The 19,109-nt window shown below is 49.6% G+C and overlaps 1 protein-coding gene across 1 annotated transcript in view; it reads left to right on the forward strand.

Annotated features, from left to right (window-relative positions):
- Positions 1-19,109, forward strand: part of GRAP2 (GRB2 related adaptor protein 2) — a 64,188-nt gene that overhangs the window by 40,462 nt on the left and 4,617 nt on the right. The window contains exons 2-5 of the mRNA XM_084879128.1: positions 4,060-4,151; positions 10,823-10,914; positions 14,810-14,929; positions 18,066-18,234. Coding sequence (XP_084735254.1) covers positions 4,074-4,151; positions 10,823-10,914; positions 14,810-14,929; positions 18,066-18,234 — 459 coding nt within the window. The 5' untranslated portion in view covers positions 4,060-4,073. The remainder of the gene's footprint in view (positions 1-4,059; positions 4,152-10,822; positions 10,915-14,809; positions 14,930-18,065; positions 18,235-19,109) is intronic.

The following is a 19,109-nucleotide window of genomic DNA, read 5'->3' on the forward strand; positions in this document are numbered from 1 at the left end:
GCTCTTCTTGCAAAATCCAATTAATTTGGCATCACGTGACTTTGTTGTTAGAGCAGTATTCGAAATTACAGAAGATGAGATGCTTCATCAGCTACATTTCGCCAGAATTGCTCTGTGTGTTGCCATGATGTGTGACAGGTATTCGTATGTAGCTAACTGACATCAGTTACGGATGGGTCTGTCACAGCACTGTCTCCTGGCTTTTGTTTCCACTCTCTGTGGTGACTATTTCAGACGTAGAGAAGCATTCCTGGTGTTCAGTCTGAATACTTTCTCGGGTTCTTTGGTGGTAAAAGAAGCTTGGATGGAGGTGCAAGGGCAGAGAAACTCGTGCGTGGAGTCCTGTGCGGTGCTGCCCCGTGGTGAGGCGGATCTGTGTCGCGGGGCTGCTAATGGCTGTTCCCTGCCATTAGTGAAGGGGGAGTGAGGCAGATGCGGAGGGCTGGGAGAAGCAGAGGGCGCAGCAGGGACAGGAGGCTTAGAGGTAGGATTCCTGGATAAATGGCATTGTCGCCGGGTTGGGGTGGGCAGGGGGAGGCTGCTGGAGGGGGCTTGCCTGCCCCTGGAAGCTGTCACTTCTCAGGCACACTGTATGGCAGATAGCATTGCAGCCATTTCTAAAGCTGGTCACTGGCAGGAAAAGCACTCTTAATCCAGCTGGGAGGCCCTCTGAAGGGTGGCTCTGTCTTCTGCTCCCTGTGAGGTCACTGGCACTGTTACTGCAGACAGCATGGAGAAGGCATTGCACTCTGGAATTCTAATTCTAGAAACCGCTTCTCTTTCCCCCTTCATATTCCTCTCTCTCTCTCTCCCCATCCCCTCTCTCTCATCTTTCTCTCTCCTCTTTTCTATCTCAAAAGTGTTGCTACCATATTTTATCATATATTCATAGATATAGTTTCCCAGATGCAGTATGCAGTGGTAGTGGGTACAGATTATAAACCAAACAGATAAATATTGAATAAACTACATTAATTCAGTTTTATTCTTCCCTCGTGGCAATTTTAAACTTTCCCAAATTAAATTAAAACAAATGGCTATTGAGGAATGAGAGATACATTGTTAGGCATTTCTATGCTCACACAGGAGACCGGCCTCCAGGGGTGGCACACGTGCCATCCTCTGCCCTTAGGGAGGCAGAGAATGGTAAAATCAAGGGAAGAGTTTGCAAAGCTCTGCGATTTGAACCAAAACAAAGCATACCTCACTCCCCCATGAACAGCTTCCTCCTACCGAACAGCAGCTGAACAGATTCCATTTCACAAATGGAAATGGGATGCAAACAAATTTTTTCAAAGCGATTTCATGAAGAGCGGGCCTACTTAATTGGGTTCTCTGAGCCAGGATTAATATTATAAGCGGGGGAGCGATGTGATGCGGCTGCGTCGTTGAAAGCCAGCCACCTGCCTCGTGGGGGGAGGAGAAAAGTGCCCCTATTCAGAGGCAATTCTGCTTCCACCTCAGCCTCTCTCTCTCTCTGAAGTGACTTACAGCCAGCCCAGACCCAGGGCGTAATCGGAGTTCCATGTCATGGAGGAAAGCTCTTCCCAAGCTCAAGGTCACATCTAGAGCAGGCCTTGAATATTCCTTTCATCTCTAATTTATGTGGCTTTCTAATATGTTGAGCATTTGCACTCCCCCGGTCTCCATCCTGCTCATTAAGGGAAATTTGCATGGAAATGGGATCTTGGTTTTCAGGACCATTCACCTGACACTTGATCTCCTGAAGTGGCCAGTGTCCACTGTTGATACTATGAGGGTGACCCTCAGACACCACATCTTAATGCGGTGCCAACTAGAGGCAAGGCCTAATTAGGGGAAGCTTTGGATGTTAATGTAATGGAGTGAATCAAACCATCAAAGGCATTTAGCTCTCACTGTGGAGGGCAGAATAGGCCTTCCCGTTGAGTAGGTCATCCTAGGTCACAAGAATTTTAATGTGCCTTAGATAGACAGATCTTGAAGAAAGTGTACAAAGAGTATACTTTTTCCTTGCGCTTTCAGAATCATTTTGATGTGTGATAGGGCTCAGACAGCAGTGACATTTTACTTTGGCTCCTGAAATATGTCTTGCTTAATATCTTTCTTTGGGATGGGTAATATTCATCTCTACAAATTACCTTTAGACGGCCAAGCAAATGTGGCAAATCAAAGAGATGAGTCCCTTGCTGTCACCACTACACAGGTCTCCTCTGTTACTAGGAGGGTCAATGTTTTAACTAAATTCAGAAGCAATGGCTCCAATCCCCTGATCTCGGCCGCTGCACCTCCCACCCGGGTGGCCTTTCTTCCTTATTTACCCAAGTCTTGTCACTTAGGCCGAAACCTCCACTAAGGGCACAGTTTGCTGGTCCCAGTTTACTGGTCACCGAAAGTCAATTAAGTTTGAGTGTTACTAACCTAAAGGGTTTCAGATTTGGGCAAATCTTGCAAAACATAATACCAAACAACAGCTTTCAAGACTGCCCTGACAGTAAGCCATCTTAGCAGAGGACCAAAGGGTTTGAGGGTCACAGAGAATAAATACCAAATTTCAATGAGAAAAGTTCTAGGAGACGGGGGAGATGAGAAGAAACTTGTGCTGCTGTTAGCCAGCTTACCTTTGCTGAGGAGAAATTCATCCCATCAGATTATTTTAAAACAAAAATGCTACTTAGCTTTACCTTCTATAACGTTTTGCATCTATTTAGTTTAATTGCACCCTCTTACTATTGTGTTTCCCTGAAAATAAGACATCCTCCAAAAATAAGACCTAGCACATAGAAAGATAAAACGTCCCCTGAAAATAAGACCTAGCGCAACTTTGGGAGAAAAAATTAATATAAGACACTGTCTTATTTTCGGGGAAACAGGGTAGTTGAATATTATGACCCCATTTTACAGACGAAGAAACTGAGACTCCAAGAGGCTAGTTACTTGCAACCATTCACCAACAAAATCAGGTCTCAGCTCCCTATTACATCCCCACTCTCCTAGAACAAAAAAACAAAAACAAAAACCTCTATTTCATTTGTAGGCTGACCTATTTCTCTCTACACAGGTTTCATCTGTTACTAAGAGGGGTCAATATTTTAACTCAACTCAGAAGTACTAAAATGAAAATTTTCCAAATGTATTTGGCTTACACAATATTAATAACATAAATTAGGAAGCTGACTAATCGAGTCTCCCAACTCTAAAACCAGAAAGCTTTCTACTCTCAAACATACAGAAGGACCTGATGGTCCCCACTGGCCAGCACTGTCTAATTCTCTTAAATGATTCAGATGTAAAGATGCCATGGCATCTGTCTAATTCACACCACCTGGTAAGATATAGCTGCCAAGGGTCGCCTCGGACAGCATAGAGAATCCATCCCGGTATTGGCAGCAAAAGAGAGGCAGGAAATTAGAAGCTAGATTGAGAAACGGAGTTGAGGGAAGTGTGTGTTTTTCCCTTTTAACTTTTCTGGAGAATAGGGAAATTTTAAACAAGATATTAAGCTCTATTTGCAATGAGAGATGAGTCATATGTTCACAATCCCCATGGGTAAGGGAGAGATTGCTCACCAGGTGGCAGACCCTTCTGTGACCTTGATAAGACCCCAAAAAATTGAAGGTCGCTTTTTCCTGAGTCAGCAGGAAAGGGCATTTTGACCTTGAAAAGGTCTAACACTGAAGGCACATTTAAAGACTGTGTTTAAAGAAAAGTCTTTCAGGCCCTCAGGCCTCAGGTTAGAGATGATCACGAGTCTCCTTTCCTGTGAACCGGAAATGGAGATGCCCAGAAATGGTGACAGGCCGGGCCGGGCAAAGGGAGATGAAGAGAGAGTCAGTCTCTGGCTTTCACTTCCTGCTCCTGGCATCCGGGGATTCAGAGAGGGATGCCAGGAAGCAGGCCCCCAGGGCTCCAGCAGGACTCCTCTCAAAAACAAGTCTCCACAGTACGCCTGCGCCTCACCCTCCAGCCTGAGACAGTGGACCACTTGCCTACCCACTGCTCAGACTGCTGCCCAGCACCATGTGCGCTGCTGCCCTTCTCCCGGCAGAAGGCACAATGACCACGTTCCTTTTCTTCCAGCTTCTCCTCCCAACATGGAAGCCATCGCCAAGTTTGATTTCGCCGCCTCGGGCGAGGATGAGCTGAGCTTTCGTGCTGGAGACACTCTGAAGGTAGGTGATTGGAGGCCCGGGGGTGCCCTGGGGAGTTCAGGTTACTCTTGTCCGGCCACTGACTTAAAATAACTATGCGTACCTTTGTCTCTAAAGAATTACACATGGTTCCTTTCCAAAACAGACATTCACCTCAATCCAAAGGGTTCCTTCTGAGCACCTGGGTGCCAGCTACCAGCCCAGGGGATAGAAGTGTGGTTGGCATAAGGCACCATCCTTGTCCTGAGGCGCCTGTTGTCTCTGGAGGGGAAACCAATCCATCCGAAGGGCTGTTGTAGATGCTCTTACCCAAGAGCTCGGGGAGCACAGGTGAGGGAGGAAGCGGTCCCACCGTGAAAGGTGGTTTGTAGCCACTGTGGCCACAGCAGGTGTGAGGATGTCATGAAGGTGAGTTGGGCTGTTTGCTGAGGCTCCGAAAGGAGCAAGCCTATGTGGGATTCTGTGCACATTGTGAGACTCAGCGGGTTGGGGCTACAAGATGAGGGTGTAGGCGGAAACAGGACTCCACCAAGGCCACGCACACCCAGCCTGCACTGGAGCTGTAGCGGCCACTCGCAAAGCTGAAGGGGCCTTGGACCTCTTCCAAATGCCACGCCTCACACTGGCAGACTGTGCGTCTTAGCCCCTGTTGTGTGCAAAAGAGTAAAGGTGGTCTTCAGAGGCCGCTGGGGAGTCTGAGGTGCCAGTATCTCCATGCCTGGCCTCGGCTGGTGATCTGGCTCCCAGCAGCACGGAGGCCACCATTGTCGCACCGCTAAGATCATGCTTGTTATGGAAAGACACGTGTCGGTACAGGAGAGGTGACTCAGAAAGTGTCTGTGGAGCGCAAGCCAGGTAGGATGACTTGGTTCGCAACTTGAACACCCCCAATATTTGTCCTCTGGCTGTTCTCACCTTGCAAGTAAGGTGGTTGCAAAAAAATGTGCCTTCGATGTTAGAGATTTTCAAGGTTAAAATGCCCTTTGACTGCTGACTCAGGAAAAAGCGACCTTCAATTCTTTGGGATCTTATCAAGGTCACAGAAGGGTCTGCCACCTGGTGAGCAATCTCTCCCTTACCCATGGGTATTGTGAACATATGACTCATCTCTCATTGCAAATAGAGCTTAATATCTTGTTTAAAATTTCCCTATTCTCCAGAAAAGTTTAAAGGAAAAAACACACACTTCCCTTAACTCTGTTTCTCAATCCAGCTTCCAATTTCCTACCTCTCTTTTGCTGCCAATACTGGGATGGATTCTCTATGCTGGTGCTTCTACTCCCATTCATTCCACGGAAACCCTGGAATCTGACTTTCACCCCCAACACTTTCTTAAAATCTACCAGCGATGTCCTTTTATAGGATATAATGATCCTACTATGATGCCTGTGGGGTGTGACACTGCTAACTCCCTCTCCTGGATCTGAATAGAGTTCTGTCTGACTTGCAAGCACTGTCCTCTGCTCTGAATCCTTTTCTTCGATGATATTTCTCAAGCAATCCCCTTCTTTGCTAGAGAGGAGCCGATGCAGTCAAAAGGAGCATGGGCTTTGGACACAGATAAATCTGTGTTTGAATCCAGCTTACTAGCTGTGCGGTCTGGGCCAGTCACTTGCCCGCTGAGACTCAGTGTCTTCTCTAGGTGGGCGCCATATCTGTTTTGCAGGTTGTGGGACAGATTAGAGGTAATGGTCCCATCCCAAAGCGGATGCTCAGTGAGTGGCCACCGTATTGTTCATATTACTCATTCCTGCTGCCTCTGCCTGTTCAGACTATGGCCACAGCCCCCTAACTGACCTCATCACCTCCTGTATCTTCCTCCTTCAATCATCCTCTACACCAGTCCCGGAGAGATCTTTCTGGAAGACAGATCAGATCATGTCGCTTCCTTGTTCAAAAGCATTCATTGGTCCCCCATTACCAATTGGTTGAAATCTAAGCCGTCTGGCCCCAGCTTCATCATGCTCACACACACACACACACACACACACACACGCACACACATCTCTGTGTGCTAATGCCTCCCCTCCCCCCGCGCAGGACACACTACACACCACTCTTTCTCATGCTCTCCCCATCCTCCAAATGCCCTTCTCCTACACACACACACTTGACCACTCTGCCCCAGAACCCTCACCAATCCTCCCGCTTCCTACTGCCCTGGAAAATTACCAATGGTAAGTACTCCCTCTTCAGCGATTCCACAGCATTTCCCAGGCACTTTGTTCAAGGCATTTATGGTCCTGCCTACATGACAGTTATTTATGGGCAGGCCGAGCGCCCGTGCTCTGATGTGCCTGTTCATGCACCTCGGGTTGCTGTCCTTGCCCCGTGGGATCTGATGGCCATTAGTGTGTTGGCCACAGAACAAAGCTCCGTGAGGGCGGGGGCTGGGTCTGCCTCAGCGTTTAGAACAACAGAAAGGTGACCCTCCCTAGTAGGTGGTAAGTGAACGGATGATTGACCCCTCCCCGCGTCTGTGAGCTCACTGGGAGCAGAGCCATGCCGTCTTTGCATCTTCCCAGCATCTAGTACAAATCACGGCCCCAAACAGGTGCTCTTGAATGGCTGGATTGCGTTTCTGCAGGCTCGTGTGGAACTCCATCAGAAGGTCAGACTCCTCTTTCTTTTTAAACTCTGCCCATTGCAGCTGTGCAGTGAAGAGAAAAGCAGCGGGGCTTTCTGGCCGAGCTTCTCAGCGTGTCTGCCGCGCGGGGGTGAGGGGCCCTGCCTGTGGGACCCTCTGCATATGGCCCCAAAGCCCGTGCCTTCCCCCCGGAGCCGAGTAACGCCTGGGAGCCTCACCATTGTTTTCAAAGCCATTTCTGGACAGACTCTCAGCTCCCTCCCGGGATGCTCTTTTGTGTTTGGCCTTTAGAGCTAAATAAAAGGCTGAACAGACGTTTGCATTAGAGGGTACAAAAAAGGCCTGCCCAGCTCGCCACCAAGCCACCCCTGTGAGTCCCCAGGCAGGGCGAAGGCCCAGCTTATTCACCTCTGCTTTCCCAGCACCTCTGTGCAAACAGCAGGTGCCCACTAGATGCTGGTGGCAGAATGGTGAACAGAGAACTCCTGCCAGGTGGCCTGAGCCCGCTTCTGCTGTGAGAGGAGCATTTGAAAAGCTGGGCGCCAGGTGTTTTGTGTTTGCGTCAAACCTCGGACCTGCAGCTACACAGCGCCAGTTGAACTTGTCAGTCTGTCTGTCCGTTCTGTAGCACATCTAATCCGACCCCAATTCTTCCTACTAAAACAGCAGCCTAAAAGCTCTAATTTGATCCGGCGTCATTTACTTCAGTATTTCACATTTCTGCTCTGCCTCTAAGAGCAGTAATTCCATCCAGTTTTAAAATTCTCCCAACCGTACATCTCGTCCTCTTCCCAGTGTCAGGCCGCGGAGCCAGCAGTGTGTCCTGTGGGCAGCGTCATGAGAGCGAAGACACGGTGAAGTGGGGCATCAGACCTCCTGTGCTCAGGCCGAGCTCCTCGCTCAGGCTTCCGTGACGGGGACAGAGATGGGGGGACCGAGGAGATGGAGAGATGAGCACAGGAAACCTGGGGCCCCGCCACGGCAGGAGGAAACCACCTTCCCCCAAATACTCTTCTTTGCAGAAAATGGACTTTTTTTTTTTTTTAAACTTTGTCTTCTAGACACCAAAAACAGGCTGTAAAGTCACCTCCCGTGGACACAGCCTCAGGCAGACCGAACGCCAGGTGGTGGGGAGAAGGGGCCGGCAGCAGTCGCTGGGGAGGTGGGTGGGTGTGAGCCACGATTACTAAAATGACAGCTAGTTTCAGGTCAGAGAACTAAGCACAGAATGTGGTTCCTCCCGTGGAGAGCCAGTTTCCAAATGGCCTCTTTCACCTCATCCCTGCCCACTCTCCTGTTTGGCATTGGCCACGCAGGCCAAACTCCAAATTGCCATGAGACTGGAGAAGGGAATTCTGGAACCGTAGACCCGGGGACACGGCCTGCGTGAACCGTCCTCACACCGCCCTCGTGCCTGTATGTGGATCCTCCTTCTTCTGACCTAGTTTTCTGCTCCCCGCCCCCTCCGCATACACACACCGCACGTTCCCAGTGACAGCGTAGCCACATTTGGTGTAAGAAACTGTCACGTTTTCTTTTCTCGGCAATTCTAGCACTTAGTTAGGGGACACTTTTGTTTCTTCATAACAAATGATTAAACTCAAGACATACATACAGAACGCGTTCAAGAACTTACAAAACCCTCTGTGTCCTTCAGAGCTGGAGTCCTCCCTCATAAGAAATCACATTTTACAGAATTATATTTTTGAAAATCAGCATGCTCCTTCTGAAGGAAGTCCGGGTACAGGGCTCCTCTGATCTTCACATCAAGGCATGAGCCTAGGTTTCCGTCCCCGCATTTCGGATGGTCAGTTGTCTTGCCAAAGGTCACGCAGCGAGTGCCGGGCCAAGCTAGAAGGTCTTCTCATTCCAAACTCAACGTGCTGTCCCCTTCCCTCCACCTCAGGAGGGACAGTAGAAAGAGGCCATCGTCGCTTCTCAATCAATTAGCTCCCTTTAATTCTCTGTTTGTCTCTGGGACAGAGAAATGCAGGGGACCTATGGCCGCAACTCCACCCACTTTCCGGCGAATCTAGCATCCCGACCCCGCTGCTGAGTCCAGACACGTGTCTCCCACTGCTCCCCAAGCTCTTCTCCTCAGACATCCCGGAGGCAACCTGGCTCACCCACACGCTGAGGCCCATGTGTTCCCCTCAGACCTGCTCCTCCTCCTGTGTTTTCTATTTTAGTGAAGGCATCACCACCCACTCAGCCTCCCCAGCCAGAAATCCTTCCCAGAATCCCCATTCTCCCTTCGCTCCACAAGCAGTCATGAAATCTTGCCCATTTTGCTTCCTGATTCCTCTAAAATGTGTCTCAGCTCTTCTTAGGCCAGATCCCTCCGTCTCTCGCCTGGATGTCTGCAGTAGCCTTCCTGCAGTTCCTTCCCCGACTTTCCCCCTCCTCGCGATCTCTGCGCTCTTTCTTCTCTCTCATTCTCACTGTGTTATGTCCCTGCTTTAATGGCTCATCCTTCAATGGTTCCCATAAATGTCAAGATAAAAAATTCAAACTGTCAACATGGGCCATGAAGCCGGGTGTCTGGTTTCCCCTCTCCCTATCTCTGGACAACAATCTAAACTCCCACCAGAGTGAGGCATTCACTCCCAGAATGCACTGCACTTTCACATATCCCGGAAGTGGTTCTTTGGACATCAGACTTCTCCTGGGAGCTCCTGTCATTGCCTAGACAGCCCAGATGTCTCCTCCTCCAGATAGCCTTTCCGATCTGCCCTCTGCTCTCCCTTTCATCACAGCACTCCTATCAGTTAACACACTCTTAGCTACAAGAAACAGAAACTAAAAATTGTTAAAGATTTATTAATTCTCATCCAAAGTCCAGAAGTAGGCGGGCTCCTGGGTGGCTGATCCCATGGCTCAATGGCATCATCAGGGTTCTTCCCACCTTCTTTCTCTGCCATCTTCGTTTTGAATTATTGTTCAAGTCTATGCCACATACTACAGAAACGTTCTCAGAGGGGAGCTGTGGGCAAATAATTGTCTTTTAATGGTGAAACATTTCCTAAAATAACCAAAGGTTACATAGAGCCAAGGCAGGCCAGCCACATGTGTAATCGCAGTAGGTGATAACATTTGGGATCACAGTCAAGGGAGGACCATGGCATAGCGAGGCAGGACTTCTGGTTTGACCTGTGACCTGGCTCTAACAGCGAGTTTAATTCCCACCAACAATGTGGGAGTGTCCAGTTCTCTGCATCCAGGGCAGTCTTTGGTGCTACCTTCGCTTTTTATTTTCGCCATTCTGATAGGTGTGTGGTGATAACTCATTGTCATCTTACAATAATTTGTGTTTCTCTAATGACTAATAATATTGAACACCTTTTCATGTGCTTCCTTGCCATCTGTATATTCTCTTTAATGAAATGGCTGCCTGTCATGTCTTTTGTTCTTTTTTATTTGGATTGTTTGGGCTTTTTTACCGTTGTATTTTGAGAAGTCTTTATATAGTCTTGATGCTAAGATATGTATCAAGAATACATGTGATTGCAAATAAAATAAATAAAATAAAAGCAAGTTTTAAAAAGGCATTCTAGATATCTTGACTTCTGCCCAAATTGTTTGTGAACCACATGGCGTGTGAACACAAAGAGTTACTGTTCTCAAAGCTGGCCCCACTTGGATATTTATGTTTTAATCTGCTTGTTTCCAAAAGAAAAATGGAGCAAATTAAATTTTTAAAATGATCTTGGTTACCTGACACAGAAAAAAATTATGGAGCAGTCACTCTTGCCTTCTTACCGTCAGCCCAGACAATGAGCTGAGGTGCTAAGGTCTGGGGCACATGGATTTCCAAACTAGAAAGAGAAAGGGGTTCTGGGAAGCCCCTGAGTGCTGAGTCTGGGAGGCCAGGCCATGGTGGGGGCACCTATGTAGGTGGCACTCAAGGACAGAAATAGCCGGAGGTAAAGAAAGGCTAAACCCCAAAGATAGCTCTGCGGCTCCCCCTCTAGGGCAGCTGTGTGCTTTCTTTGCTTTATTTTCTCTAAACCTAAAATAAAAGAGCATTCTTCACCCCGCAGCCCCTTTCCTTTGCTTCTCGGTGTCCTCCCTACAGTGTCTTTGTCCTTCCTTCTCTTCCATGTAGATCTTAAGTAACCAAGAGGAGTGGTTCAAGGCAGAGCTTGGGAGCCAAGAAGGATACGTGCCCAAGAATTTTATAGACATCCAGTTTCCTGAGTAAGTATTTCCAGCCTGCTGAGACGGGCCTACCCACACACACTCCCCTTACTGCTCGGTAGTCACTAAAATTATCCACGCACACCAGGAGGCTGTCAAAAATGGTTGCCTTGAGAGGGAACCACACAGCTGAAGGCCAGGGGTGGGAGGGAGATTTGCATTTCACTGCCTTCTCCTTTGAATTTTATACCACCACCTGTTTAAAGTTCATAAACTAAAATCATCTATAATTGTAATCACAGGGTTTCCAAGAATTCCACTGGGGGCACTGTTGGCCATTGAACTTCAAGAGCAGCTACTACAAAGCACTCCATTACCTCCCAGCCAGCCAGCCCTCCCTCCCAACCGGGGATCCCAAACAGCTCCGGCCCTAGTCAGGCGCGGACACTCCCTGCCTGCCTTAAACCACGCTCACACCAAAAGGAGAAGTCAGTGGGAGAGAAGGGGAAGTTCCCTTCATAAAGACGAAATGAAAATTTGAGATTGAATCTCGTTTTGTCTCAAGAACTGACCACAAGGGTTAGATAGAAAGCTAATCTTGTCTGAGCGGCAGGGACTAGCCAACGAGCAAAGGTTTACTAGAAAACCAAAGTGGGGAGGTGCAGTGACACTCCTGCGAACCAGTGCTGACCACTGACCTCCACGCCCTCCCCCTCCCCCCAATCTTCTGGTGGCATCATGCCTGCCCTGCTCCTCAACCTCCAGTGCCTCCGCCCCCGCCCCCTCAGCCCAGGGTCCCTGGGTCAGTGGAAGCCACCAGAAAAGCCCCTCCACGCCACCCGCTCCTGACTCACTGCATCCACCCGCCTCCTGCCACTGCACCGGCACTGCTTGGAAAGAACCTTCTGTGCTTCCAGCAAAATTCTCCCCTCTCTCTCCCACATCGACTCTCGTTCCCTCTGCTGATAATCCCCACTGCAATTTCTCCCATCCCCAGCCAAAAACCCAAACCAAAAAGCTCTGGGTCCCTCATCCCCTTCCAGCTACCACTACACTTCTTCGAAGGAATTGTTTACATCCATCATCTCTACCTCCTCCACTCCCACTCTCTCTAGAACCCTTCTGCTCCTGCGAATGCTTTTTATCAAGGTCACAGTGAACTACATACAGTCCCGGTGGTCAATTCTTGGCCATTATCTCAGCACAGTTTGATTTTTTTCCCTTCCTCTTCGTTTGGCTCTGGGACATCCTTCCTCCTGACTGCTCCTCCGTCCCCTTTGCTTTCTCCTCATCCTCCCAAGCTCGTTTAGTTTAGAAAAAGCCTTCCCAGTGAGGCCCTGATGGCACAGTATGGTAAACACCCTACACCCCACCCCTGCTCTCTGTGTTCCTTCTCCACGCTCTTACCCACCTGGACACACTACCCATTGGAACTACTCTGCTGTTTACTGTGCGCCCCGCCCCTAGAATAGAAAGTCCCTGAAGGCAGGGGTTTTGTCCCTTCTGCTCACCATTTATCCACAGTGCCCAGAAGAGGGCCCGCACTTTTTTGAATTATTGATTTGAGAGAGAGAGAGAGAGAGAGAGAGAGAGAGAGAGAGAGAGACATTGATGTGTTGTTCCACGTATTTATGCATCATTGGTTGATTCTTGTATGTGCCCTGAGTGGGGATCCAACCCGCTACCGTGGCATATGAGCACAATGCTCTAACCAACTGAGCTACCCACGCAGGGCTGACCCTGTACTTGTGAATAAAAGCTGTTGAATGAATGAATGGCTTTGGAATGAAATGTAACATTGAAACCCTGGCCACGCATTTAATATGTAGTGTGTGGACAGCTTTGCAAGTCTTGCAAAGTATCATTTGTCGAATTCCAGTCGGAGGACAAATGTGTATTTTCTAAACGATCCCCCCATTGCCTGCTGCATCGTCTGATACTTTTCCTTTGAGGTGTGGCTGCTGTGGAGCGTGTCCCGTTCCTGTTCCCATCCCCTTAGGTTTCCTGCACAAATCCCTGCAGGTCTTGTGGCAAACACTCTGGGCAGGACTCTAGGCAAGTGACCAGCAGACCCTCTGCTTCCAGCCCCTCAGAGTCCCCCCCACACACACACACACTGCCCCCTGCAGTCCTGGAATAGGGCATCCCGCCCACCACCCCGTCTGTTCTGATTCCTGGGTTCTAGAGAGCTCAGGGGGCGTCACAGAGACATCCCAAGCCGCAGTGCTGGACATTCACCTTAAAGGGACGCACACTGGCCTCCCAGTGGCAGCAATTAGAGCAGCCAGCTGGGAGCAATGGGCCCAGTCCCACCTTTGCCCACTGAGTGATTGCAAATACTGGTTCACTTTCCTGTGGTTGAGTGTCTGGCCTCCTCGGAGGCGGCAGCCGCTGTTGGCCTGGCCTGTGGAAGTGCTTGGCCCTTTCCGTTCTGGGTACCTTCCTGGTAGAGTCTTGGCTGTAGACATTTTCCTGCAGACATTTCTCAATATAACTAATTGGCTGAATTTAGGCAATTTTACAACAAAAAAAAGATAAATAACTGGTTGACAGTTGTTATTTTCTCTGTTTTGGTTTCATCTCTTTATTGACAAATCAATCAACTGCCATAAAAAAGAAAATAACCGTTTGGCAGTTTGATTTTGATTTTTTTGTTTGTTTGTTTGGTTTCATTTCTCCATCAATGAACCGATCAATTGCTTCCACACACAGTGCATCTAAGCTAGTTGTCACTTTGTCTCATTTCTCCACGACAAGCTCTCCCAGCTCCTCCCACTGCTGTACTGTCTGAGTGCTATCCCTCCGCACGGTCTGTGCAGAGAGAGGAGGCGTGGCTGGGTCTTCACATAGCACTTCTTCCAGGGGAGGAAGATGGGCCCCCGAGGTGGGTCTCTTGTGTCCAAACACACTGATTGGAGGAGAGAAGCAAGGCCCTATGCGGGCACAGATCTGAACCCACAATTCCCACAGAACGAAGACACGTGCTCAGCGACGATCCCCAAAATAAAGTCCGTTACCTGCGCAGCACTGCCATGAAGCCGCACACACTTCAGCTATATTCACATAAAGCCCCTTCAATTTTATGTTCTTTTATTTGTCTTGCTTTTAACTTTTTTTACTGCAAAATTGCCTTGTAACCATTAGTTATGCGGTGAAAATGTTTAGGGCAAAAGGGCTTGTGACAGAGATGTTTCCTGCAAATAGCTTACGGGGAAGATACTAGGAATGTGGCCTTTTCCATAGGTGACGGGCGGCCTGACCCTTCCGAGGCCGCCACCCTCGCTGCCCCCTCGAAAGGGCAGTCTCTCCTCGGTTCCTCCTTTCCCGCAGTGAAGGTTCTTGTCAGCCTGGGTTTCTGAGGCCCAGAAGCCCGCTCTGTAGACGTGGCTCCCCGGCTGCTGCTGACCTCACTCACTCCCAAGTGGTGTGCAGGGCTTCCAAGATGCCTTGCAGCCTTGGCTGGGCACTGAGCGAGAGCGGGCCCTGGGCTGCGGCTCTCCTTCTGGCCCCGAGGTCTCAGCCTGGGAGCCCAGCCCCAGGCCCTCCCCAGCTCTGCCCGGTGCCACCTCCAGTGCTTGCAGGGGTCCCTGTCCACCAGGCGCAGGGATGTTCCTGGAGTTCTTCCCTCACAGCTTCCCCCCTGCAGCTGCCAGCAGAGCTGCCTGCCCCCCTCCCCTCCCCGAGCCAGTCCCCACGAGGCCCCATTCTGGTGCAGCCGCACGTTTCCATGATGCAGGTTTTCTGAGCTGGACGGGCTCCTCCAGGAGGGGACGGGATCGCTGAGCCTGAACACACCGCACATTTGTTGGGCTTCCAGAGCGCCTGGCCCTTCTCCCTCCTTTCTCTGCTGCTGCCCCAGCCTCTCTCCCTGGGGTTATCTCACCTCTACCAGTACTTCCCCCTCCTATCGCTCCGGCATCTCACCAAAACCCTGTGGTTTTCTCTCACCCGGTAGATGGTTTCACGAAGGCCTCTCGCGACACCAGGCAGAGAACTCGCTCATGGCCAAGGAGGTTGGTTTCTTCGTCATCCGGGCCAGCCAGAGCTCCCCCGGGGACTTCTCCATATCCGTCAGGTACTGCCATCCCCACAGCGCCCTGACCGGGCCTCTAAGCCATGCAGTGACCTCTTGCACGTGACCTATGGCTCAAGAGCGTGGAGGCCAGGGGCCCGGGCATCTTATCGGCCGTGATGCTATCCCCTTCCTTCCGTGGCACATGCATGTAACTCCTAAGCACATTGGTTTGTGGCCAAAAACATGTATACATTTCTCCGCCTCCCCCTCTAGCACAGGAGCTTCCGGAAGGATGGGATTTTTATCTCCCTCATCTCTGTGCCTTGAACAGTGCCTGTGCCCAGTGCGTGCTTGATGAGAATTTGTGAAAAGACGTGGGGAGAATGTCCACCTTCTTCCTGAGATCTAAACTGTCACCTTTTACTGCAGATGGAGGTCTGAGGCGGGGTCAGAGAGGGATGAAAACCCCCAGTCATTGCCACGGGGCCCATATGGAGTGGAGGATGGCCGCACCAAGCGCCCACAGCAGGCAGCCGGGCAGAGCCCAGGCGGGCAGGGGTGGGAGACTAACAGCAAACTCCCTCCCGCGCAGCACCCAGAGGAAGTGACTCAGTCCAGGCACAAGCGTGACGCGGCCCCACACTCAGAAGCCCCCAGCCACCACTGCGTGTGGTCAGCATGGCCGGGGCTGCCAGTCACTTTTCAGACGTGGTGACCACGTGTGAAAGTGCAAGCATTCGTGCTGATGCAGCACGGGAGGGTGACAGCCTGCACGGCGAAGCCTGCTGTCGAGTCGGTTGACAGGAAACGCTGGTCTGGATCACTCAGTGTATTTTGAAAGGCCCGCGGCCTGAGTACAAACTCCGATCTCAGCTAATAAACTGAGGTCACTTTACTATTTAGGAAGAATGGATATTTTAAGGACTCGGTAGGAGGGGCAGACACATATGGGTCAGTGATTTGTCTGTGCACGTGCCTCTTGAGTGCTCAAAAATAGCTTGGGCTTGTGTGCATTGCCCTTGGAGTCTCACTTAAATTCTTTAATTTTCCTTTCTTTTTCACAGCCCAGACAGTGATGTATTCTAGGTCAGGCCAATAGCAATGTCTCACAATTCTTTTTTTTTTTTTTAAATATATTTATTGATTTTGTACAAAGAGGAAGAGAGATAGCGAGTTAGAAACATCGATGAGAGTCATCAATCAGCTGCCTCTTGCACACCTCCTACTGGGGATGTGCCCGCAACCAAGGTACATGCCCTTGACCGGAATCAAACCCGGGACCCTTCAGTCCCCAAGCCAACGCTCTATCCATTAAGCCAGACCAGTTTCGGCCGCGATGTCTCAAAATTCTAAGCTTGTTGCATCTCTTAATGAAATTTTGCTCTATCAATAAACCTTACAAGCCTAACCTAGTTCTTAAGAGCCTTGATTATGGAATGGACCAAGTGAGTTGTCGGACTGAAGGGCACCTCCTGGTGCATGAAGTTGGCTCTGGCCTCTTCAGCCGTGAACTATGACTTCCAGCTCCTTGACTGAAGTAGATTCTATAAAGCAGTCAGCCCTGCCTTCCGCCAGAGTCTTCCCCTGCTCCTGCAATGCAGCTCCTTGTAACAGCGATCATTACCATAATCATGATCTCATCATCTGCCGAAAAGTAGGGTAACGCATTCCAGAGCGAAGTCATTTTTTTAATTTATTTATACATTTACTTTCTGTCATGGGCACAGATAATTAAGAGCTAATTGTAGTTCTGTCACTTAGCATTTTGATAAGCATCTGAAACACTAGACTTCAGCCTTTTCTCTGCCCCTCCCAGAACACGCTCTCTCCACCATAATCCTGGCATCCCCCCACTCCCAGCTCACGAGAGTGAAAGGGTTAATGTTTCTCACTCTGTGGTCTTTGGCCAGAGGCGTGGATGAATAACATACCCCAAGGATAGCCCCTCCTCTTCACCCCAGTGTGAGGGGTAAGGCCTGTGAGCTGAGCCAGGGGATGTTACGGGAAGAAAACGTCTGTGACTGGCCGTGCCATGATGCACAGTGTTGGTACCACTCCAGAGCCGCCACAGCAGAGCTCACGGCATGGGTTCACCTGCCCACAGCAGAGCCCAGCACGTAAATGATCAGAATCCCTGTCCCCTCTGAGCACAGACCACTAACTCCATCCTTCAGATGTGTCTTCACTCTCCAACACTCTAAATTCTTGAATTTTCTGCTGGGTCAGGCAATTGGCAGTATTAACATCAGTTAATTTTTAGATAGAAATGTGTGTCCATTTCACACATAAACTTGATATTCTAAAGAGAGTGACTTGGAGCTATTAGTAAAGGTCCAGTCCTCCCTTTCACAATGAATAAAATCCAATCTTTCCAACCCACTACAAATGTGCCCCTGCCCTGTGAGTCCAGCTGGTGCTGAAAGATGCCCATCTAAAGGAGTTGGCATGTATACATGGTGTGGCAGGCAGGCGTCAGAGACCCGGGGTTCTTGCCTCAGCTTTGCCATTCACTCGTGGGACCTTGACCAAGGCCTTCCACCTCTGAGCCTCGGCACCCTCAGCCGTAACATGGAGACATGAGGATAAACAATCTCTGAAGGCTGTTCCAATGAAAACACCACAATTCTAGGTGATCCTTCTTTCCCCAAAAGCTCAAAATGCTTTGCAACCTTATTTATGCACAACATAAACCAAGACCAAGAGACAGAGATAGAGACCAAGCATGACACACTTCTCATGGTAGGTCTGACTCTCCAGAGCAAGTCTGTGGGCTTGAAGGAGCTGGGTCAAAGTATTTCTGATAACGGAAAGATAACAAGGGCTTTAAAAAACCCTCCTTTCTGTGTCTTGGCAGAGTCCTTAGCATAGTACATTTCTCAGGGGTGGCCATATTTCAGATAAACATAGTGGAAAGGCCTTGACCTCATAGTCTTTAAAGCACTGGGCACATTTTTTCTTGTAAAAGGTCGACTCCAGTGTCAAAAGACGCATTACCTTCTGCTCTTGTACAGCCTGTGTCCTGAACCGCCCTTTTCCGCTAGAGCTTGACTGGCCTAACCCACCTGCCTAGTGATGAGCTCCCTATCGCCATGTCCTGCCCTAACAGAACTCGCGTGGCATCCCCAGATGCCATCGCCCCGAAGGCAGGGACACTGTCGCCGTGTAACACACAGTCTGGATCTGCCTTGATCTCTAGGCACGAGGAGGATGTTCAGCACTTCAAGGTCATGAGGGACAGCAAGGGTAACTACTTCCTGTGGACAGAGAAGTTTCCGTCCCTCAACAAGCTGGTGGACTACTACAGGACGACGTCTATCTCCAAACAGAAGCAGATCTTCCTGAGGGATAGGACGCGAGAGGACCAGGTCAGCCTATCTCAGGATTGAAAAAAAAAATGTTTTCATATATATATATTTTTTATTATTGATTTCAGGGAGAGGAAGAGAGAGGGAGAGAGGGAGGAAAACATCAATGTGAGAGAGAATCATTGATTGGCTTCCTCCTGCATGTCCCCTACTGGGGATTGAGCCTACAACTGGGCATGTGCCCTGACCAGGAGTAGAACAGTGACCTCTGGTTCATGGGTTGACTCTCAACCACTGAGCCACACCAGCCAGGCCCGCTAGGGATTTTAGGCAGCTGGAGTCTTACATGAACCACCAAGACGATGTATTTGATGGGCAGGTCCTCTGAGGATTCTGAAAGGTAGAATCACTGCGAAGTCAGATCTCAGTTTAAACCCCTAGCCAGGTGACTCTGGAAAGTTCTCCCATCCTCAGTTTCCTCATCCACGAAATCAGGATGACAGTGATAGCCACCTCCCAGGGTGGGTGTGAAGGAGAGAAGATAATGCGTCCCCTTCCCGGACATCACTCCTAACCGTGCAGCCCTCGGTGCAGTGGGGCTCTTACTGTGGACAGACATCACTGCATCACAGTTCCCGCCCAGAGCTAGAGCTTTGTGACAGGATTTGGGGTGGAGAGGAGGCATCGGAGTGGAAAACTTAGTATAGTACAGGATTTATAATAAGCATAGTCCTAGAATTCCTGCTCTTGGGAAATTTGGAATGTAGAGACTTGTTTTCACAGAAAATGCATCAGACAAGACCTGGCTTTAAATCCTGATTTCACACTAGCTATCCTTATGACCTGCCGAGTTAAGAAACCTTTCTGCCCTGGCCGGTGGCTCACTTGGTTGGAGTGTTATCCCGTGCTCCTAAAGAGTGTGGGTTCGATTCCCA

Source organism: Pipistrellus hanaki, assembly GCF_964339955.1.
Source record: "Pipistrellus hanaki genome assembly, chromosome: 3".
Classification (NCBI taxonomy): Eukaryota; Metazoa; Chordata; class Mammalia; order Chiroptera; family Vespertilionidae; genus Pipistrellus; species Pipistrellus hanaki.